Source organism: Mandrillus leucophaeus, unplaced genomic scaffold (assembly GCF_000951045.1).
Source record: "Mandrillus leucophaeus isolate KB7577 unplaced genomic scaffold, Mleu.le_1.0 Scaffold547, whole genome shotgun sequence".
In the NCBI taxonomy this organism is placed as follows: domain Eukaryota; kingdom Metazoa; phylum Chordata; class Mammalia; order Primates; family Cercopithecidae; genus Mandrillus; species Mandrillus leucophaeus.
This window is the reverse complement of record NW_012105886.1, coordinates 45,136-68,444: the sequence shown is the minus strand read 5'-3', so window position 1 is coordinate 68,444 and position 23,309 is coordinate 45,136. Positions and strand designations below refer to the sequence as shown.

The following is a 23,309-nucleotide window of genomic DNA, read 5'->3' as shown; positions in this document are numbered from 1 at the left end:
TGGGATTGTAAACTAGTTCAACCATTATGGAAAACAGTATGGCGATTCCTCAAGGGTCTAGAACTAGATGTACCATATGACCCAGCCATCCCATTACTGGGTATATACCCAAAGGAGACTTTTTTTTTTTTTGAGGCTGAGTCTCGCTCTCTCACCAGGCTGGAGTACAGTGGCGCGATCTCGGCTCACTACAACCTCTGCCTTCCGGGTTCAAGTGATTCTCTTGCCTCAGCCTCCCAAGTAGCTGGGACTACAGGTGCGCGCCACAACACCCAGCTAATTTTTGTATTTTTAGTAGAGACGGGGTTTCAACATGTTGGCCAGGATGGTTTCGATCTCTTGACCTTGTGATCTACCCACCTCAGCCTCCCAATCTGCTGGGATTACTGATTCAATCTCCTTTTTTTTTAAGGCTTAAAATGTATTTTAACAAGTGATGCTGCATTGCTGCTCCATTTCTCAGAAAAACTTCAAATTTAAGGTATTAGCAACAAATCAAACATAGTACATCAATTAAATATGCACAGCATAACTACTAAGTTAGATAGGCAAGGCTAAGAGCTGCTCTCAGACTTTCAGCATCCAGCAACCCTGTTTCCAAGACTGTACTAGGCCTATCAAGGAAAGCTGTGAATAGCAACATCATAGACACAAAAGGGCCATTCCTGGGTTGTCCTCATCCAAGAAAAAGATTGAGGCAAGTTAACACAAGATTTTTAAAAAGGTATACTGAAATGAATCTCTAAGAGAAAATGTCTTCCTTAGGACATGAAGGGATAATATATGGGATATAAAAGAACTATACGTACATTGTTTGTGACCTCTGTGGACATTTGCCTGAATTCTCACCTGGGAGTGAATGGAGCAGTGGGGCGAAGGGCATTGGAGGAGGTTTGTTTTTTGTGGTATATGTGTGGTGTCTCTGGGGTTGGTTAGTGTATGGAGAAGAAAGCAAATGAAACAGGATGGAGAAAAAAGGAATGATCAAGATTAATGGGTCTCTAACTGGATTCATTTCACCGTGGTTCCCCCAGGTCTTCAACAGTCGCATTTGAGACTTCAGTAATGCACCACAGAGAATTTTCAGTTAAACAGTATACCACACAGAACTGGTTTGTTAAATACCACTCCTCCCTTGCTCTCTTCCTCCAAAATACTCCCTAGAGTAGTGTAGGTAGTGTAGACCTAACTATCGGGAGGAATCTCACTTTTCTAGGGTAGAATTCTGGCTAGTCCAAATGGGTCCTCTTAAAGGTTTTCAGGAACTAGACACTGTAACTTTATTAGTATCAGCAACGTGTGTTTGGAGGAAATTCAGCTTCAGGAGTTGCACAGTTCAATGCAGGAGGAGTTCCACCAATTGCCCCAATTCCTTCCATTGCAGCAGCTTGGCCAAAGCATTCCATCGTTGGTGAGGTCAACTAGCATCATAGGTTCAGGTTCTGGAAGAGCTGGGTTAACAGCTGGCACAGAAACAGGGGGCATGGTGCCTCTGTTATGCCCGTAGCACCTCCCGCAGCCATCTGGCACAGCTGTCTCTCCTGCTCTCTCATATCAGAGAAGGTTCCGGTGAATCTTTCCTACCATTACCAGTGCATCACTTCCTTCTAGTGCCTGCACTCCTCTCGCATGGGCTCCAGTTGCCGTCGTTTTTGCATCTCTTGGTTGTTCAGCTCTTCCATCCTCCACAGCTCTTCTTGGCACCTCATCAAATCCTGCCTCATTAGCATGACCTGGCATTGATGAAGGCAAGCAACCCCTATCTCCATCTCCAGCTTCTCATGAGCCTCCTTGATATTGTGATCCACTTCGTCCTGCTGCTGCTTCTCCATCTCAATGAGCACCCTCCAGTGCACGGCATACTCATATTCAAAAGCCATGCTGTGCATACTGGGGTGGCTGTTCTCACTCCTTGTGAAATTGCTGATTTTTTACAACCAGCTTCTCTGGAAGTCCTTCTTTGTCACCTAATTAGCCTATGGGCTACACAGTAACAGGATGAAGAAATGTGGTTAGCAGGAAGCAGCCTGCACTTTCTGAGCAACTGGCTGCCCTGAGAACTCAACAGTGCCTTTCCCTGAGGGCCTTCCCTTGATCATCCACAGTGACTACAGCCCCCTCCACCTGGCCAAATAAAGAAAAGGCTTCTTCCAAAAGTTTGTTAGAAGGTTTCGGACTGCAAGGGATGCACTGTGGCAGGCAGAGTGCACACAGCTGCATATTGTCCAGACCCACTTTGGCAATCTTTACTAGGGTTTGTGCTTCCAAGTGCATAAAGTCAAAGCCTTTATCCTTATGAAGACCTCACCTGCCTTCCCATGTTTCTTTTTTGTTGTTATTGTTTTTAATTTTTTAATTTTTCCTTTTTGTTTATTTAAATCCTCTTTCTGTGAAATTGCCTTCCCGTATTTTTCACATTTCCTCATTTCCTCCTCAGTGATGTCAGAAGGAACACTTCCCACAAAGAAATAGCTTTGTTTGGTGAAGGGCTTCTTTCCTGGTTTCCTAAAATGCTTCGGGTCAATAGTCAAGCCTTCATTTTGGCTGCTGGCCTTTTTCCCATTTGCAGGTATTGGCAGCAGCGATGGCTGCTGCTGTTGCTGGGGATGCTAATAATGTTTCCCTAGAGCATGGTTTTGCTCCAAGTTAAAAGTTGTACTGCTTCCCTACCTACTGTCCTCTCCTCAGAGTAATGGTGACCCTTATTTGCTATTGGTCTGTTTAGATTTTCTGTTTATGATTCATTCTTGGTAGGTTGCATGCGTCTGGAAATCTGTCCACTTCTAGGTGATCCAATTGTTGGCATATAATATATAATTGTTCCTAATAATCTCCTTTGTTCCTTCGTATTTCTGTGGTATCAAACGATTTTTATTTTCTGCCTTCCTGACTTCCTTCCCACCCGTCTCCCTCCCTTCCTGAATAATTCAGGACAAATGCCATTTGCTTGTTCTGTACAAAGCGCAAGAAGATGTTACCACAGGGGGCAGTGGTAGTGGCCTAGTGTAGGGCTGCAGTGTGGAGCCTGAGGAGAACGTCTGAGGGCAGCAGGGAGGGGACTGTGAATAATGAGGCAGCAATAGATTGGTTATTTTTGAGGAGGACTGAGTCAAATTTCTTTTTTCTTTCTTTTTTCTTTTTTTTTTAAGTGCGTGTCTGTGTGTGTGTGTGCCAAAAATTTATTTGTTCATTTCTTGCATTTGAAGTACTCTTCAATGACATCCTTGGCCTGAGACTCCTTGCCATAGTTCTTAACTACTACACAACTTCAACCAACCACTTTACGGGGTTTCCCCTCTGTCAGTTTTACAGAGGCCTGCCCATTCTCCTAGTTTCTTGTCATCAACCTTAATTAGGTTGATTTGGTGTTCAGCACAAAGGGCCTCCACCAACTGGACATACATAGGCTCATCACAGTTGGATGCAAGCACACACAGCACTCAAAGATGGGCTTGGCACTTGTCTAAGCCTTTGGCAGCTTTGCAAATTTCACGTGCTAGGCCATCATGGATGACAGCGGTCTTCAGCACCTCCTGTAAAACAGTATTAATGTCCATTGCACCTCCAGCAGCACTGCCTTCCTCCGCCATGGCAGTGGGTTACGAGTGAAGCCAAATCTTGAATGCACCCGAGACTCCACCTCTATACAACTCGGTGGCGGTAGGGAAAAAGCAGGAGCCAGATTTCTTATAGTCAGAGAAGAGAATTACAAATTTGGAAAGGGTGAAAACTAGAATAGGGTTGGAATTGGAAGTACTGGTATAAACTCTTACAGATTTCAATACGTGTAGATACAGAGATATATAGGTGTATGTGTATGTGTGTGTGTGTGTGTGTGTGTGTGCATGCACATGCATTCATGTTTGTTCCCTAGCTCTGTTCCATGAGAGGGCTTGGAAACAGCAATGGCACAAAACAATGAGCATGCCTACTGCCCAGATCTCGGTTTCTAAATACCATTTTCTGCTAAAAGAGATCAGATCTTAGAGAAAAAGCCCTTTGCAGGGTTAGTGCAGAGGAAATAAACTGGACAAATCAAAACTGTGTGACACCTGATAAGATGCAAGAAGAAGACAATCTCTCTTTTGTGGTTTTCTTGCCAAAAAGGTACAATCTGAATCTAATAAAAAGGAAACATCAGGCAAACCCAAATTGAGGAACGGTCTACAAAATAACTGACCTGAAATCTTAAAAAATGTTAAAGTAATTAAAGTCAAGAAAGACAAACTTGTAAGAGTGGTGGAGACTAAAGAGATGTAACAAAATGCAATGTGAGCACTTGACTATGAAGGACATTGATGGGACAACTGGCAACTTGAACAGGGTCTGTAGGTTAGATGGTAATATATCAGTGTTAATTTCCCGATTTTGATCACTGTGTTGTGGTTAAGTAAAAGAATGTCCTGGTTTGTAGAAATGACACACTGAAGCCTTTAAGATCATGGGGCATCACTGACTCCATGGCTCAGGGAAAAAGGTTCTTTGTACTTTTTTTGCAACTTTTCCTGTAAGTTTGGAATTATTTCAAAATTTAGAAATTCAAAATAGAATTATAAAAGTAATATTTTTCATAATAAACAAGGGTAGCCTTTGTTAAAAAATCAGAAAAGCTGATATCAAAGTTCATTCTCTTAAGTGGACTTAAAGAATAATTAGCTCCAAAAGAAAAGATCTGCCAAGTAAGATGTTTTTCTCTTAGAAAATGGAAATTTAACTTCTAAATTTACTTCACATAACTCACAAATGTAACCGGTTATCTTACTTGGAAATTCTTCATTTTGCCAATTTTATTTTCTCTTGACTTTTCCAGGTATCCAGAGTTGATGTTTTTCCTAAAATAAACCACAGACTATATTTGGGACAAAGAGATACTAAGAAGTACAAAGGGCTCTTTCTCTAAGTGTTATGAAAAAGACTTCAAATTTAAATAAAGCTTACAAAGAAATCATAAAACTAATTTTAAAATGCTTTTATGTAGGCAAAAGGGAAATTGTAGCACTCTCACTACTTAATATTCCCAGTTCTGCCTGAAACAAAGACAAACATTAATTTTTTACAATCTTTGTCTCAAAATTCTATGAACATTTGGAAGAAGTATTTAAAGCTAATGCTTACTCTTTGCTTGAAATTTTGTATAATCTCAGGAATAGAAATTTAAGAAATAGAAGTCTTCTCATTTCAGTTTGCTAAGCACGTTCTTCATTCTTACACATTACAGGTCCACTGAATTCAAAGCTAAGCCAAAAATACCATGCGAAAGACTGCCTCCTAAATTATTTAAGTCTCTTTTGTAGCAAAATTTTCCCAGAAACTGAGAAACATCCACACAGAAAATCTTACCTTTTTATCAAAAGTTTATTTGTTATCCTTTTCTCATTTTCTGGGCATTTCAATGCATTGGCATTGACAATAGTGAAAAAAGTATTTGCTGTTATTCACATATCAAACACATGGTTTCAACGTGGTATGAAACCATGTTGGTTCCAACGTGGCTGACTCCTTTATGTCCATTAAAACCATTTTCCTCATATCTAAAGTAAATCTTGGTATCTGTGATTTATGTTTAATACAGAGATGGGAAATGGTGAGTAATCTAATACTAGTCAAGTTACATGTATTCTTAAAAAAAGCTCAAATAGTTGAATTAGGGTGATGGAAATTATACTCAAATCTGAAATTGTAATAAGCCTCCTTTCTGAAATTTAATGACCCATTCATTTTTTTTAGGTTTAGCTTAATGTTTTTCCTCTTTGTAATACCAACTGAGCTTTAACTTAATAACAAATGGTAACTATATAAGATTGCATTAAATAGTCTTGGGCTATTTTTTGGTGAGCTCTTTGATTTGGTAACTACATTCCAAAAGTTAATTCTCAGTTACGTGAGTTTAAATGGCATCCATAGCTGCCCCTTCACACAAACAGGTGTTCAATAATAGCGCTTATTAGAAAGACCCTGGAGACCAAGAAACTTCAGTTCTAGTCCTCAATATAGAAGTAGCTAACAATTTTGGATAAGTCATTTAACTTCTAGTCTTTGGTTTCCATATTTATAAAATGGAGACAATATCCTATCTACTTTTAAGGTATCATTAAAATGTTTATAATTGGATAATATATTGAAGTATTCTGAAATAATATCAGTTCCTCTTTGTTTAGCATTCTCAATTTTTCAAATTCTTAACCCTGGGATTGAAGTTATTAAAGGCACTTGTTTCTCCTTATTTAAAAGATTTATGAAAGGCTCCTACCATGGCATGCCTTGGTTCCTATGGTTTTACTTTCCCTCCACAGGAAAAATGTATTGACAATTTTAGATTGTCAAAATTCTTCCTTAATGAAAGTATTAATGAGAATTATTTCATTATTCATAGTTTGGTTAAGATTTACGACAAATCACAGCCAAAAGTACTTCATTGGTAATAGCTCGTTTCAGGCTTCCTGGGAAAAATAATAATGTCAGATTTGCATTTGCAATCTTAGAATATTATAGGATATTATGCTGCATAAATCTAGATGTAACTTTTATTCAGATAATTTTTAAAAATTAGAACATGATTTTAAAGGTAGTATGTCTCTTGTGGAGGGAAATCTTGCTGAAATTAAAGCTTCTTTAGAGAGAATGTGTTCTGTTTGTGTACCTCTCTAAATGAAAGAATTAAGGAGAATTATTTCATTATTCATAGTTTGGTTTGTGGGGGTGAGAGAGGGAATGAGAAAAATCGTAAGACATCCTTGGAACAATTTAACACAAAATATACACATATATAGATCCTGAGATGTTACAACAAATTAACAATTATATAGATCAACATGATCCAAATGGTTTCCAAGACACCGTTATGGTGGGTAAACAGCCATTTTACGGCGTGTGCTCCGTGGATGTCCACACCATGCCAGGAAAACCCTACTCTTTGTCTCCAAATTTGAAAGCTAGTCATCCAGAGCAGGTGGCCAGTCAACATCTACAGACTAGAAGAGAGACAAGAAGTCATTAAAACAGATATTGCTGTTGTGGTAAGCATTTGCTGGTAATGCTGTATAAATGTAATAGTTTTAATATAATGCAACAGAAGAAACTGCATTTGAAGAAAAGAGCTGTTGAATACCATAAATTAACACCGTCAAGTCTGTTCTAGGGATTCTTGGACCTGAGATCTTCTGAATTAATTGAGTAGCAGTATTTGGCTACTCAGTTGGTTATTAATTGTGCTTTTTGACTGACAAGAGAATACATTTAAAATTTTTAAATGGTATTTATGGGGCCAGACGTGGTGGCTCACACCTTTAATCCCAGCACTTTGGGAGGCCGAGGTGGGCAGATCACTCATGGTCAAGAGTTCAAGACCAGCCTGGCCAACATGGCAAAACCCTGTCTCCACTAAAAATACAAAATTTAGCCGAGCATGGTGGCACACGCCTGTAGTCCCAGCTACTCGGGAGGCTGAGGCAGGAGAATAGCTTGAGCCCAGGAGGCAGAGGTTGCAGTGAGCCAAAATCATGCCATGGCACTCCAGCCTGGGCGACAGAATGAGACTCCATCTCAAAAAAAAAAAAAAAAAAAAATGGTATTTATGGGTCAAAGTAGCAAACAAATTCAAGTGACTACACCAATTTTCCCTCAGAAGTCTCAGAAACTTTCATTCTTCTGATCATTTTCATTCTCTCATCTTGCATTGAACAAATATTCAAGTAGTCTATACGCCTATAAGTCTTGTTTGCAACATAGCAACAAAATGTGAAATAAATGATTATGAAAGATGACCTGGAACTAGAAAAGGATTAAGGATCTTTGTGCTTCACTTCTGTAGAATTTCTGTTTCTTTAAAATCCAGTTCATCTATCTCTACTTACCTTTATTTTGTTCTCCTAGGACAAAACCTTGACCTTTGAGTCAGAATGAAATTACAGTAAACAGACTATTTGTCCCCACATAAACACATACCAGGTCTATCAAAGGCTAGAGGATCTACTTTAAGAGAAAGTTAAAACAAAACAAAACAAAAAAAACCCACTGTATCTGTGGTTTTTATTGACATTTAAAGTTTAAAACGTGAAATTATTTACTGAAAATTTCTTCATTAATCCATGAGTGACTTCATGTACTGGCTTCAAAAAAAATTTATTAGAAAAGCCTACAAGCTACGTGTGTGTGTGTCTTTTACAAATCTCAAGAAGATATTTTGGTTCTGTTTCAGAATATAGCCATATACCAAACACCCAAATGTAAATTAATGAGTGTTTTCTCAAGCTGAAAATAAAACATGACTGATCACAAGCTCTGTGTGTGTGGAGGGAGGCATGTTGTAGTGCTTACAAAGCTCCACAGTGATTCCAGTGGGCAGTCAGTGTTGAGAAACACTGGCCTGTGAGTCTTTGACACTCCTAACTGTTCTGAGAATTAAGGAAAAAAAAGATTAATGCAAGCCTGGGCAACATGGTGAGACCGCATCTCAACAACAACAAAAGCCAGGCATAGTGGCTCATGCCTGTGGTCCCAGCTACTCGGGAGACTGAGGCAGGAGGACTGCTTGAGCCTGGGAGGTCAGGGTTGTAGTGAGCCGTGATCGCACCACTGCACTCCAGCCTGGGTGACAGAGCAAGACCCTGTCTCAAAAAAAAAAAAAAAAAAAAAAAAAGAATAGAGTAGAGATTTTTCTTTAACAGAAGGTTGTCTTCCTCCAAATGATAGTTTCACTGAAGAGGCTCCCTGCAACCTTGAGGGCACGATCACTGGCTATACTGCAGGAGCTAATCTAATCCCAGAGCACTTGAGAGAACTGCTGGTAAGGAAATACTACTCCAGTGATCATTTGATTACCATAGATGTTTTCACATTGGGCAACTATGCCCACTTCTTTCTGTAACTTTGATATTATTCCCAAGTACAAATCCCCAAGTCCTAAGATTCTGGGGAGAGTAGTGGGGGAGGTACTCTATTCCTAGTCAGATTTTCATGAAGAAACACCACTCGTGACTCAACACTTACTGATACTCAAATGAAATATTTATGGAGACTTGCCCGACAGAACCATTCTTACAATTATTTTAGAATTTAACCTTATTTCAATTCAGACTATAAGAGCAGAGAACTTGGACCACATCACAGGGGTCCTTATAGAACTGCTTTTATGAAGAAACATTGGCTCACCTCACTTTCTACCCTTGTGAATCAATGTTTCTGAATTGGTTGCTTTAAAGTCTACAAAATGCAGCAGGTATGGGAATGAATTCTCTAGAGTCCAAAGGACATATGGAGAACACTTACAACTTTATTTCCTTGCTTGGTTTAAGGGTTTAGATTTGATAAAGCTCAGTTAGTAAATTAGCTATATATTTGCAAGGAACATGAGACCTCGTATTAAAAACAAACAAAAAAATCCAAGGACAGTCCCGCCCTTCAATACAATGTTACTGTGAGATTTTCACTATTCTCAAATACCTATGGAGGTGGGTAGTACTAAAACAGCTTAATGCCAAAGCGCATAACTTTGGTTGAATTCACTTTGCCAATGTGCATTCCATAATAAAATGGTTTACCTCAACATCCAGCTCAAGAATGTCTGCGGTCACATTCATCAGGGACCCAATGTTTGGCTTGGTTCTCCCGAAGTCTCCATGTACAAACTCTTTAATGTAGCTGGGGTTTGTTTAAGGAAAAAATGAAGACAGCATGCTGTACCAACTATTTGGTAAGGTTTGACAGGCAAAAATAATAAGAGCAGAAATGTTACAAAAGAGAGGTTATTTCTGAGCTCTGACTTGTGTGTCAAAAAAAAAAGCTTTGGCCAGGTGGTTCCTAGTAGTGTGGCAGCCAACATCAGAGCCTGGGAAATGTGTTTACATCAAACTTACCAAAAATCATTACTTTCTTTTTTCTTTATAGCTCATCTCCAAGTGCCAAGGTTTGGATGTGGATTTAAAAAATTAACTATAGCTGAATGCTTTTATTAAAAAACAACTTGGCCACAATTTCTGTATTATCATCTTGTTAGTCCCATTTTTTAATAATGGCAACTGTCACCTGCCAGATGGTACGTTTCCACAGAGTCACACACAGAGTGATCTCAATGATGGCATTCCTTGTAACATGACCCAGAGGCAATAGGATGGAAGGAATAATGAGACTATTAGTTTAGTCTTAATGATGGCTCTTCAGACCTACCATCTAGTTTGCTAACATGGTTAACAAAAGAACTAAGTTAATTCTGTCTCTCTTTTTTTAAGGGGCAACTTTGTATTTCCCTCATAGGTCTTCAAATTTTGAAATCAATAACTAATTCTAGAATTTGTTTTTCAGATTAACATTCCTTACACAGGACTGTACTGCAGCTTTGACAATATTTATCTAAAAGATTTGTTTTTGGCACCATTCAGTAAAAATGCAGCATTATGTTTTGTTCTACAAACCAGCATTTAGTAGAACATAATTAATGGAACTTGAATAGAGAAACAAATTTGTTTCTAGATGGTGAAAAATCTATACTATAATATACTGATATTATGTTCTCACTGTCTGAACGTTTTACTCACTCTACCTTTGCCAAATGTTTTGACTAAAGCACAAGACATATAATTATCTAGTAACTGTCTTTTTTGATAAACTCACAACTACCCAACAATTGTTATTTATTGTCTCTCATTTTCTTTAAAGAATCCCCTTCTGCGTAGCAATGATGAAGACAGAAAACCAAATAGCCCCAGAATAACCAGTTAAAACATCCAGAGACGTTCTTATTCCTAACCAGAGGGACAAAGTTTAAGTCAAATGAGCTATCTCAGTGCACTGATCGATGTAAATATATAAGGTATATATAAAGTAAATTTAGTAAGTGAAAAATTCATATACTTCTGTGTATAACCATGTGGCATCTAAAGCTTTAACACATAGTTTTTCTTGGCTAATACCTTAAGTACATGTACATGGGTAGTTCTAAGAATGTTTTAATAGGATTGAAAAGACATCAAATTCTACAAAAGACATTTCTCTTTGGCCCACCAAAACTAAAAGCCAGGATTAGGTAAGAAGATTTTTAAAAAATATATACATGATTTGAAATTCCATCCATAATAGGCAAATATGCTCCAAAAAACAGAGATGCAAAGATCTATCCACTGGAGTCGAAATTGAAATGGATGCAAATTACAAAATTTAGAAGATTTTAAGAGTAGATAACCTATACTTGGCTTAGCTGAGTAAATCCAGGTCCTAGGGTAGTGCAGGGGAAGAAGTGAATGCAGGTTGGTGGGGAAGGGCAGGCAGACTAGTTACAGTAATATAGTAGGAATGGTATTTGGTAATTAAAACTTGCTCTTTTTCTATATATATATAGTGTGTGTGTGTATATGTGTTACATATATACACACACATACAATAGTACATCATTAGTTCTATACCAGTTAGAAGGCATTTTGTCACTTCATGCTATTGGATCACATAATAATATAAAACCAAGAAGCAAACAAAAACTAGGAAGACCTTCAAAAAGTAAACTACAACTAAGCCTGTTAGAGCTCCCTGATATATTTTAATCAGCGACTCAGTTCTGATACAAAAATCATACAAGTCAGGTTAGATTATGAACAAATTATCAGCCTTGGACTATGGATATTTTAACTCTGAATCTCAACCTTTCTGTAATACAGTGAAAGCTCTTTGCAGTCTGAAAATGGTGATAATGATATGTCATCTGAGTCGTTTTAGTTTTGTTTTTTTCACAAGGTACGTAGACAAAGATATTCTCTGTTGTACTAGGCCAGTGGCCAAGTAAAAGATCATGATGTAAAGTAGTGCTATTCCCATCTACTACCTGTGTTTAATCATCCGAGGCAAATACTTGAAATGTTGAAAAGACCCAAATATGGTCATAAATACGTGACTTGCAAATAATGTCAAGACAGCAAATGAATCCATCAAAAGTATTTTCTGAATACTATGCGCTCAGCACTGTGTAAGACACGGCAATTACAGGAAACATAACTTTAAAGCTGACATTGAACTCACTGCTACCTCAGTGTTTAGAATCATTTTGAAAAACAAATTTCGTGGGAAAAAAACACATCGAACAAACAAACAAAAATATTCTTCTGCAGTACAATCCTTTCCCGAATCCCTCCCAGACCAAGCTGACCCTGTTTTCCAGGGTAGCATGAACTTTTCCAACAGGGTTCTGGCTCATGGCGGCAGTGCAGCAGGTGGAAGGATACGTGCCGGCCTGAGTTTTCAAGTGCAGGCGGAAGTGGTGCTCATCCACGTACTGCGTCTCCATGGAGTGAATGACGCGAGCTCGCACAGCCAGGGGCCTTCGGTGAAGGACGCGCAAAGGTGTTTTCTGATCGATCTTTAAGTCCTAGGGGAGAATGTGACACACAGTCCCGGAGTCACAGCTTTGCCACCCAGTGAAGCCTATCTTAGCCCTTCCCTCACCATCCATAGCTCACCACAGATGTTTCCTTTAGAGAACTCCATCTGTATCACGGGGTGGACACTAATTAATGGTAAAATGAATTGAGTCCCGTTAGGTTCAAACTCTGTGGCACTTCTCAGAACCCAGTCTATCATTACTCATTTTCTGGGCCCCAGTAACCTCGCCATTTAAAGAGGGCTTTGAAGTAAATAGGTCTCTTTTACTCTCATATTTAATAAATTGGTGAAGGCCCTGGAGTTCTGGCCTGCCCTTAAGGTCTATCGGGTTGCCCTAAAGACAAGGCCTTTACCTTTGTTTACTTTTTTTTTTTTTTTCTTTTTTTGAGACGGAGTCTCGCTCTGTCGCCCAGGCTGGAGCTCAGTGGCGCAGTCTCGGCTCACCGCAGCCTCTGCCGCCCGTGTTCAAGTGATTCTCCTGCCTCAGCCTTCCGAGTAGCTGGGACTACAGGCGCCTGCCATCGCGCCAGGCTAATTCGTGTAGAGACGGGGTTTCACCGTGTTAGCCAGGCTGGTCTCACTTCTCCTGACCTTGTGATTCGCCCGCCTCGGCCTCCCAAAGTGCTGGGATTATAGGCGTGAGCCACCGCGCCCGGCCCCTTTACCTTTGTTTTCTAACCCAACAGAGTGACCTAAGAGTGGGGATTTCAGGCTGCGTGAGAAATGGCTGGTTGCAGAAGGTGGGACATCAGCATCGCTTGGGTGTATGGCAGTTTGCGTTTGTTTGAAACAAGGTCTCCCTCTGTTGCCCAGGCTTGAGTGCAGGGGCGCCATCTCTGCTCACTTGCAACCTCCAATTCCTGGGTTCAAGTGATTCTCCTGCCTCAGCCTCCAGAGTAGCCGGAATCACAGGCACACGCCACCACGCTCAGCTAATTTTTGTATTTTTTTGGTAGAGACGTGGTTTCACCATATTGGCCAGGCTAATCTCCAACTCCTGACCTCAGGTGATCTGCCCTCCTCAGCCTCCCAAAGTGCTGGGATTATAGGTGCGCGCCACCGCGCCCCGCTGAGTTTGCATGTTTTAGGGAGACCCACATACCTACTGTCAGGGGTGGGTTGTTTGGATTTGCTTTTTTGTTTGTTTTTTTTTTTTTTTGGTGAAGGAAAAGGGTTATACAAAAGGATACATCTGGAAAAGATATTAATATTAATACATCTTGTTTAGGGTGATATTTCAATATAATAATTACAAATCAATGTGCATAATAAACCAGGACCTTTCAATGTTTGTTAGCCCAGCTTGCAACTAATAATACTGCATGTCTTTTTACATTTCAGATTTTTTAGGGACACAGGCTTGTTTTTCTCACAATTTGTTCAAGTTAGAGATTTTCTGTCACAAAATAAAAATTAAGAAATAGAGGTTAACACTGTAAAAGGTCAACTAATTCCAAGTTTTAAAAATTGGGCGTAATCAGAAATTCAGATTCATAAGAACTGAATCCTCTGCATTTTCTTGTCGGAACAACTCTTCCTAATTTCCATGGTTCTTGAGTGCCGGAAGGCCTGCTAACGAAAGAAAAGTTTCTGTTTGGTCTCTCCTCTATCAAGTTCTCCACCAAGAAAAAAAGAGCAAGTTCTAACAAAGACCACATTTGAAAGGGTGTGGCTGCTTTTACCAGAGTGGTGAGTCAATGGCTCCTCCTAACTCTGTGGTTTTTATGAGTCTTTGATTTTATTACAGAAATACTTTGTCCTGATGAGATAAGCTGTCTCCATAAGACCTGATTTTTCTCTGGTCAAAGAGACCAAAAAACAAAAAACAAAACAAAAAAAAAACAACAAAAAACATAAATAAAGGACAAGGCTGAACTGTGAAGGAATCTATAAAGACATGGCTTCCACTTTAGAGAAACAGCAGCCTTTAAATTAATGACTATCTATGGAGTCCTCTCCCCTGCTTCCTTTACCTTTAGAGTTATTCCTAGTACTTTGACCATGAGACAGTCGGTCAATGGAAATACCACGAGTCACATGTCTTTTTTGGTTTGTTTGATTTTAGTTGATAAAAGGAAACTACTTCATTTATTCTAATATTGCACTCTGCTGCTCCTATACTGCTGAGTTTTCAGAAACACACAAACACACACATATGCTTGTTTTTTTTTTTTTTTTAGAAATAGGTTGCTCCTGAAGAGGGGATAAGTAGTAAATGTGAAACGACTTTTTCTCAGTATGGGGAAGTAAGTCGGTTTTTATAATTTTTATGCCAACTGGAATATTTGAAAACTAAAAACATTATTTGAAATCAACTAGTTGCATCAGTCTACTTAGGCTATGGACCATTAAAAGAGACCCTTTCACCACTTAGTCTGTACCTATGAAAATCATCTTTCAGCCCAGGCTGGAGTGCAATGGCACAGTGATGGCTCACTGTGGCCTCGACCTTGTGGGCTCAAGCAATCCTCCTGCCTTGGCTTCCCAAAGTGTTGGGATTACAGGCATGAGCCACTGCACCTGACCTCAGCGTTATTTCTGAATTATCTCTATGGCTACCCCAAACTATGAACCTATTTTTTAAATGAGTTTATTATTCCCACGGCATTCTCAATAACTCATACAACCCATGTGAAGGCATAGAGAAATTTAGAAATTCATTTTGCAATCTTAAAGATATCTGTCTATATTATAACTACCATCTTAAGAACCTTACATAGTATGGCCAAAAGCTAAAAGGCCTTAGCTATAGAATCACAGAATCTGAGAACTGGAGAGGCCATTGGAGATGATCTAGTCCATCTCCTCATTTTATAAATGACCTTCTTTAAGCAGGTGAATGATTTGTACGTTTTTACGAAAATACTCATACTATAAACATTATTCTGCACTTTGCTTTTTTCTCATGTCATAAGTGCTCCTACGAGTCATAGATATAGACATACCTCTATCTTTTTTCCCAGCATTTTTAGGTACATATGTACATACTAATATGTAAATTAAATAGGGTCATATGCTGGTTTTGTTTTTGCTTTTGTTTTGAGATGCAGTCTTACTCTGTTCCCCAGGCTGACTCTGTCCCCCAGGCTGGAGTGCTGTGACGCAATCTTGGCTCACTGCAATCTCTGACCTCTGGGTTCAAGCTATTCTCATGCCTTATCCTTCCAAGTAGCTGGGACTACAGGCATGCACCACCACACCCGGCTAATTTTTTGTGTTTTCAGTAGAGATGGGGTTTCACCATGTTGGCCAGGCTGGTCTCAAACTCCTGACCTCAAGTAAGTTATCCACCCACCTCAGCCTCCTAAAGTGCTGGGATTACAAGCATAAGCCACCATGCCTGGCATGATTTTGTTTTTTTAATAGCTGTATATATCCCAATTTACTCTACCGTTTCCTTATTGAGGGACGTTGATTATGTTCCCAGTCTTTTTGTTGTTGATTCTGCCACTTAAAGCCCTTAAACACTGTGTACATATTCTTATGCACTGGAGTTTTATTTCTACAGGACAGTTCAGTATATTTTAAATTTTTACAGTCACTACCATGTTGTTTTTGAAAAAGGCTGAAACACTACATTTCTACTGAGAACTCTCCTCCACTCCAACCCACCAATAGGTATTATTAGTCTAAGGGGAATAAAGTGATGTCTTATTGTTACATCAACCTTTTCAAATGATTCTTGGCCACTGGAGTTATTCTTTTTGCAGCTAACTGGTTCATATTCTTTGTCTATTTTTATTTGTTGCGTGTTCATATTTTTCATAAGTATAAATTCTACTTATAGTATCTTTTGCCATACAATTTGTTTTCTACATAATCCGCTATATGTGTATACATATACATATATATGCGTTTGTGTGTGCTTAAATCAGCAGTCCCCAACCTTTTTGGCGCCAGGGACCAGTTTCTGGGAAGACTATTTTTCTATGAACTGGGGAAGGAGGGGATGGTTTGGGGATGATTCAAGCTTGTTACATTTATTGTGCACTTTATTTCTATTATTATTACATTGTAATATATAATGAAATAATTTTACAACTCACCATAATGTAGATTCAGTGGGAGCCCTGAGCTTGTTTTCCTGCAACTGATGGATCATCAGGCATTAGATTTTCATAAGGAGCATGCAACCTAGATCCCTCGCATGTGTCATTTCCAACAGGGTTCACGCTTTTATAAGAATCTAATGCCACCACTGATCTGACAGGAGACAAAGCTCAGGTGGTAATGTGAGTGATGGGCAGCAGCTGCAAATACAGATGAAGCTTTGCTCTCTCATCCACTGCTCATTTTCTGCTGTGTGGCTAGATTCCTAACAGGTCACCAGCCAGTACCACCGGAGGGTTGAGAACCCCTGGCTTAAATCACAGCGTATCATCCTCTCTAGAGTCTATACTTTTATTTTTTTCCTTAGCACTTACCAGAAACATTTTCCTGTGTCAATAAATATTTATCTACCACATAATTTTCAATGGTTGAATAGTAGTAGTCCATTATACAGATAAGTCATTAATATTAAACCAGTTCCTTCTAGTAGGTCATCTAGGTTGTTGCAAAATATTGCCTATTTAAACAATGGTAACTATATGTGTCTCTGTGCTGCCCATGTATGCTCATTCCTTGCATTTGAAAATAAACTGTTTCTGGCTGGGCACGGTGGCTCATGTCTGTAGTCCCAGCACTTTGGGAGGCTGGGGCAGGCAGATGACAAGGTCAGGAGTTCAAGACCAGACAGGCCAACATGGCGAAACCCCATCTCTACTAAAAATACAAAAATTAACCAGGTGTGGTGGCGGGCGCCTGTAATGCCAGCTACATGGAAGGCTGAGGCAGGAGAATCACCTGAACCTGGGAGGCGGAGGTTGCAGTGAGCTGAGATCGTGCCATTGCACTCCAGCCTGGTGACAAGAGCAAGACTCTGTCTCAAAAAAAAAAAAAAAAAAAAAAGAAAAAAGGAAGTAAACTATTTTTATAAGAAGAGGTGGGGGCAGGTGGTAAAAAGTATGCACGTGAACAGGCAGACACATGCTCAGGTATAGGAAAACTTCACATGTGGCAAAATGCATGTGCTTTACATATATTATCATGTGTTTTACTCATGTACTTAATCTCAGCCTCAGTTCTATTAGATAAGTGCTATTTTATATTTATTTTTGACAAATGACCAAAGATGATAATAGCATTGCCGAGTTTTTCCTATGTGCCAGGTACTGTTCTAAGTGCTTCATCTAATTACACTCATTTAATTATTTTAACTAATTTTATAAATGAAGAAATTGAAGCAGAAAGAGGTTAAGTAACTTGTCCAAAGCCACAGAGCTCAGAAATGCAGATCCAGGATTTGCACCCAGGCAATCTGTCTTCAGAGTGGGGCTCTTCCCCACTGGCCACACTGCCGCTCGAGCAGGTTAGATGACATACCCAGTCCTTCAGCTAGTCAGTGGCAGAACCAGGCGTGGAACCCAGGTCTTGCTGACCCCAAAGCCCATGCCCTGTGACTTGCTAGTAATAAATTAGAAGACAATGGGATCTTTGATAGGCAACAGAAAAATGAAATAAAAAGAACAAGCACACTTAAACTACCTTTATGTCATTTAGGAATTCAATGTCTTTCTTCTGGATCGCTTTATCTGTCCATATTAAGGCACTGTAGGTCTTTGTCTTTTCTTCTTCACCTTCTTTCATATGTCCTATTGCCTCTCTAAACAAAAACAATTTTTAAAAGCTTGTCCAAATAAATAAAATGCAAACTAACCTTGCCCCAAATTAACCTTTCTTTAAAAATAGTTCCAATGAGATATAATTTACATATAATTTCTCAGTTTTAACTGTACAATTCAATGATTTTTAGTATGTTTTCAGAGTTGTCCAGCTATTACCACAATCTAGTTTTAGAAACTTTCATCACCCCGAAAAAGAAACTTTGTACCCATTAGTGTCACTTCCCATTATTATTCTCCCCAAGCCCTAGACAACCATTAACTGACTTTCTATCTCTATAGATTTACCTATTCTGAACATTTCATATAATGAAATCATACAGTACGTGGTGCTTGGTGACTGGCTACTTTCATTTCATAATGTTTTCAAGGTTCATCCAGGTTGCAGCATGTATCAGTACTTCATTCCTTTTTATTACCAAGTAATATTGCATTGTATGGATATATCACATTTTGTTTATTCATAGACACTTGGGTAGTTTCTACTTCTTTGCTATTGTGAATAATGTTACTAGGAATATCATGTACAAGTCTTTGTGTGGATGTTTGTTTTCATTTCTCTTGCATATATAATATCTAGAAGTGGTTAACATTTGCATTTCCCCAATGACTAATTATGTTGAGCATTTTTTCATACATTAATCGGCTATTCCTATATCCTCCTTGCAGAAATGTTTACTTAATCATTTCCCCATTTTTAGTTGGGTTGTTAAGAGTTCTTTATATATTCTGGATGCAATTCCCTTATCAAGATATATGACCTGCAACTAAAACATCCCTTCGAAATCGTCTCCAGTGAGCCTACTCTTACCTTGTGACAAGCTGCAAGTCACGTACTTGGATTTTGTTAGATGAGTTATTAATTTTCTGTAGTAGCAGAAAAAGAAAAACAATTAGCAAGTCTAGCTCAGTTACAGAATTGCAGAAACATGACGATTTCCATGTCATGAAGTGGTTTACCTGCTGAAGTTCCTTAATTTCTTGTGAAGTGAAATGTACTCTATGAGGATTCACCAGCTCAATTGCAAAGGGCCTTCCTGGCAGCACACACCCCGTCATGAAACAGAAACGTGTTGATGGAGTTAACATTTGGGCTAATGCAAGAGGGTTAGGAGGTGTGAAAAATGAGTTGAGCTCTAGAGGACTGAAAGTTTAGTGACATGACTACATCTGAGGGAGGGAAGAATGTGTGAGAAGAATCAAGGGGCTTTTTGTGGGGGCAGAAGGGCTGCTAAACCCCAGCACAGGCAATATGTGAAAATGACTGCTTTCCCAAAGGCCCATGAACAAGCCTGTGTTAATTACAAAACACAGTTCAAATAACTGCTAATTAACTTAGTTACACTAATGTAAAGTTGTCACATGCAGCAATGCCCTGTTGACATCCATCCTCCTAGCCTGATCCACTAGTGAAATGGAAAAGCTTTGGTTCCATGAGAGGAAGGAACTATAAGTCTCAAACAGTTGAGGATTAAATGTCATCATCTTTCCGATAATGCAGCAGGGTAAAATGAGAGACATGAAGGTTAAGACAGCAGAATCACTTTTTAAATGAAGATGTACATTTTGAAAACTGTATTGGTACTTCTGAAATGTTATTAAATGAAAAAATTAATAATCAAACTTTTGGATAAAAAATCAGGCACCTCTTTGTTAATGCACATACAAGTCCCTTATAACCTACAGGTATGCAATCAGGATGGCCTCTGAAGAAATGATTCCTGTTAAGGTGTATTTCATATAATTCATAAAGGGGCCTCCATAATCCACAAAGCTTCCTCCCTTGGAGAAGCTCTCGACCTTGCTCACTTTGTTTTTCACTGAGTGACTACTAAGCCTGCTGTCTAGAAAGGATGAATATCAGAAAGTTAGTTCTAATCAGGTGATGCTGCTGCAGTCTTACCATTTCCTAATGTTCTCACATCTACATCTTCTCTTCCAGAGGATGAAAAATTAAAACCTTTGAAAAGCAGATAAAGAAAAAAAAATTAGAGACATCATAGCCCTAAGATATTCATTCCCAACCTTTGGTAGAAACCCAATTGAAGGTCTTGAACCATCTACAGGAGAATCCCCCGGGAGAGTCATCGTCCCACCTCTAATGTCAATCTCTACTAAAAATAGTAATGCTAATAGTAAACACCATTTATTGAGAACTTATTATATGCCAGGCATTGGACTAAAAATTTTATATATATGATTTAAATTTTATTTACTTATTTTTTTTCTTAGAAATGAGATCTTACTCTGTCACCCAGGCTGGAGTGCAGTACCATGATCATGGCCAACTGCAACCTCAAACTCCTGGGCCCAATCAATCCTCTTGTCTCAGCCTCCCAAGTAGCTAGGATCACAAGTGCACACCAGCACACCTGGCTAATTTTTTAATTTCTGTAGAGATAAGGTCTTGCTTTATTGCCCAGGCTGGTCTTTAACTCCTGAATTCAAGCTATTCTCCTGCTTTGGCCTACCAAAGCACCGGAATTACAGGTGTGAGCCACTGCACCTGAACCATGTACTATTTAATCCTTATTATAACCTTACAAAGTAAGTACAAAATAAAAGAACAGCAAGCTTCAGAAAAGTTAGGTAATGATCCCAAGGTCGCATAAGTAAATGGCAGAGCTAGGTGTTTCTGATGTTAAAATCTGACCTTAACTACCATCCCATGGGAAAGCCAAGGCAGAGTCCTGTTTGGAAGAAGAGCCCACCACCCCTCTGGCCATAAGCCTATGGTAAAAACTCTACCATCTTTCTCTTTTTCCTTAAAACACAACCAAGCAAAAACATTCATTATTTAAGAATTAAACTCCATGAAAGAAAAAGGAGGGAAAAAAAGGTCTGACTCTAAAAAGCAAATTCATTATATATGTCATCAAACCAAAGCTGGAAACGTGATAAAACCAGTGTATGCTCTATCATAAGTAGATCATCACAGACTAAAAGCTGCAAATATTGGAATAGGAAAATTGTTTTTTTGTTTTGTTTTGTTTTAAAGGCAAGGGGCTTATACAACTACGTTTTTAGACACAGAACTAGGCCAGGCAGGAAGTAGGAGTCTGTGAACCACTAAGTCCCAAAAAACTCTCCATTCTGTGTTTATACTCCAGTGTGAAGTTACTAATAAATCCATAGGAACATCAGTATCTTCTAATCAGAGTCAACAGACTCAACCTGTAGTGCTAACAACAGATGGATGGCCATGGCTCAGTGGTGAATTCAAAAAGGGCATCTGGGAAGCCGAAGATGCAGACTCCTTGGGGCTACGATTTGACTTCTACCTGCCCATCCCTGTCTCCCAGTCAGCCCTGTCAGGAAAACAGGGGGTCCACAGTGACTGAACAGGAACCTGTGACTGGCAGGGGTGAAGGGAATGAACAGGCCTCGAAGAGCTAAGTCTACTAGTTACTGAAGGAGCAGAAATCTTAAATTCATAAGTCAGCCATAAAACTTTCCACAAATTCCAGCCCATCAGTAAGAAAGAGGTGTAGAAAGCTAGGCCCTTGAGAAGGCCACAAAAGCATTTGATCCAGACTAAAGGAGAAGGCATATTTACTGATCTTTTAGAAAAATGTTTCAAACCAGGCTGGGCACGGTGACTCATGCCTGTAATCCCAGCACTTTGGGAGGCTGAGGCGGGTGGATCATGAAGTCAGGAGATCGAGACCATCCTGGCTAACATGGTGGAACCCATCTCTGTTAAAAATACAAAAAAATTAGCTGGGTGTGGTGGCACGTGCCTGTAGTCCCAGCTACTCAGGAGGCTGAGGCAGGAGAATGGCGTGAACCCGGAAGGTGGAGCTTGCAGTGAGCCAAGATCGTGCCACTGCACTCCAGCCTGGGTGACAGGGCGAGACTCCGTCTCAAGAAAAAAAAAAAGAAAAATGTTTCAAACCTGAAAATTAAGGAAACATCCTTGGACCTCAGAGTGAGAGAAATTTGGGGGGCAAACCTGAAAACTTACTAGTGTGCAATTATAAATGGCAGCTGACAAAAAAGGAAAAGAAGCCACTCCCTTAAGTATTAGAAAATACATGCTTAAAACTTAGTTGAGTTTTTAAACTCACATTGTGCCTTGTCTCATTCCCCTAAAAACCAAAATCAAGGGCAAGAGTGATCAGGAACTATAAGGGGTTCAGCTAATCTGCAGTGGTCCTCGTACTTGGGACAGACAGACAATGGGACCGAAAGATAGGCACAGGCCAGACAATGAAGGGCCCAGAATATCCAGGTAAGTGGACTTCATCCTGTAGCTAGTCATTGACCAGTTTTTAGCACGGAACTGACATGGAAAGTATGTATTCAATAAGTGAATTAATAAATATATTAGGAGAAGATTTCTTAGACATACAGATTTTTGAGAGCATGTCAAAATTATTACTCATTAGGGAATTAACAAGTAGATAATAAGACATGCAGTCTGAAGTGACTGAGAAACAAGTTTGTATATCTCACATAGGGGAAGGGATGTTTATATAGGTAGCCACACTGCTCCATGCAATACTGGCTCAGTTTACAGAACTTTTAACACTTAGGAGTACCACAGTTAGAACCATCTTCCCAGAGTTGTCAGATGTGAACCACTAATCAATAATAAGTAATATATCTGAGAAGGACAGGTTCAGCAAATTGATGTTATCAATCAGAGATTTCAAACAACAAGATGTTGTCTCCTGACAGGGAGCCAGTTAGCACTGAGGCCCAGAGGTCTGCTTTTTCTCAGGGGACTCTCAATAAATTATGTCAGGACACATTTACAGCTATCAAACATGCAATATTCTTCTTTTCAGTTTGGGAATAATTTTCCCCCCATCAAATGGAAAATGACAACAAACCACCTTCATTAAAAATTGTAAGGAGGAAAACACAACTGTTTCAGAGTCAGTCCTCCAGCAACCCTAGAGATAACAGGGTCTTCCCTGGGGCCCAAATAGAACTGAAACTTTCTTGAATCTTCTTAAAGAAAAGGAGTAAGGTGGCATAAGGGAAATGGCTGTGCTTTAGTCAAGAGTAGGCTGAGGTGGCCTTCCGGCACAGCATGACTCAGCGGGTTTAGAGTGCAGGTGCACAACCCCACTCATTATGTAACCACGCCATGTGAGGCACATTAGGTGCTCACTCACATGAGCTAGTGCTTGGCTCGGTACCACTATTGTCTGTAAAATGTATAACTACCCTGCTGACGCTGTACATACCATTCAGACTGGGGCTTGCGCCCAGAGA

At 39.5% G+C, this 23,309-nt stretch overlaps 1 protein-coding gene and 1 pseudogene across 1 annotated transcript in view; both read right to left on the bottom strand.

Moving 5' to 3' along the window:
• Window positions 1-1,289: 1,289 nt before the first annotated feature.
• LOC105552209 lies at window positions 1,290-2,597 on the bottom strand (annotated as a pseudogene).
• A 568-nt stretch (window positions 2,598-3,165) lies between these two features.
• Window positions 3,166-23,309, bottom strand: part of LOC105552208 (putative tRNA pseudouridine synthase Pus10) — a 36,937-nt gene continuing 16,793 nt past the window's right edge. Inside the window, exons 9-16 of the mRNA XM_011997801.1 lie at window positions 19,990-20,046; window positions 19,047-19,123; window positions 18,898-18,953; window positions 17,950-18,067; window positions 12,207-12,349; window positions 9,540-9,639; window positions 5,341-6,971; window positions 3,166-3,533 (exon numbers count right to left, since the gene is read on the bottom strand). Of these exons, the coding sequence (XP_011853191.1) occupies window positions 6,933-6,971; window positions 9,540-9,639; window positions 12,207-12,349; window positions 17,950-18,067; window positions 18,898-18,953; window positions 19,047-19,123; window positions 19,990-20,046 (590 nt within the window). The 3' untranslated portion in view covers window positions 3,166-3,533; window positions 5,341-6,932. The remainder of the gene's footprint in view (window positions 3,534-5,340; window positions 6,972-9,539; window positions 9,640-12,206; window positions 12,350-17,949; window positions 18,068-18,897; window positions 18,954-19,046; window positions 19,124-19,989; window positions 20,047-23,309) is intronic.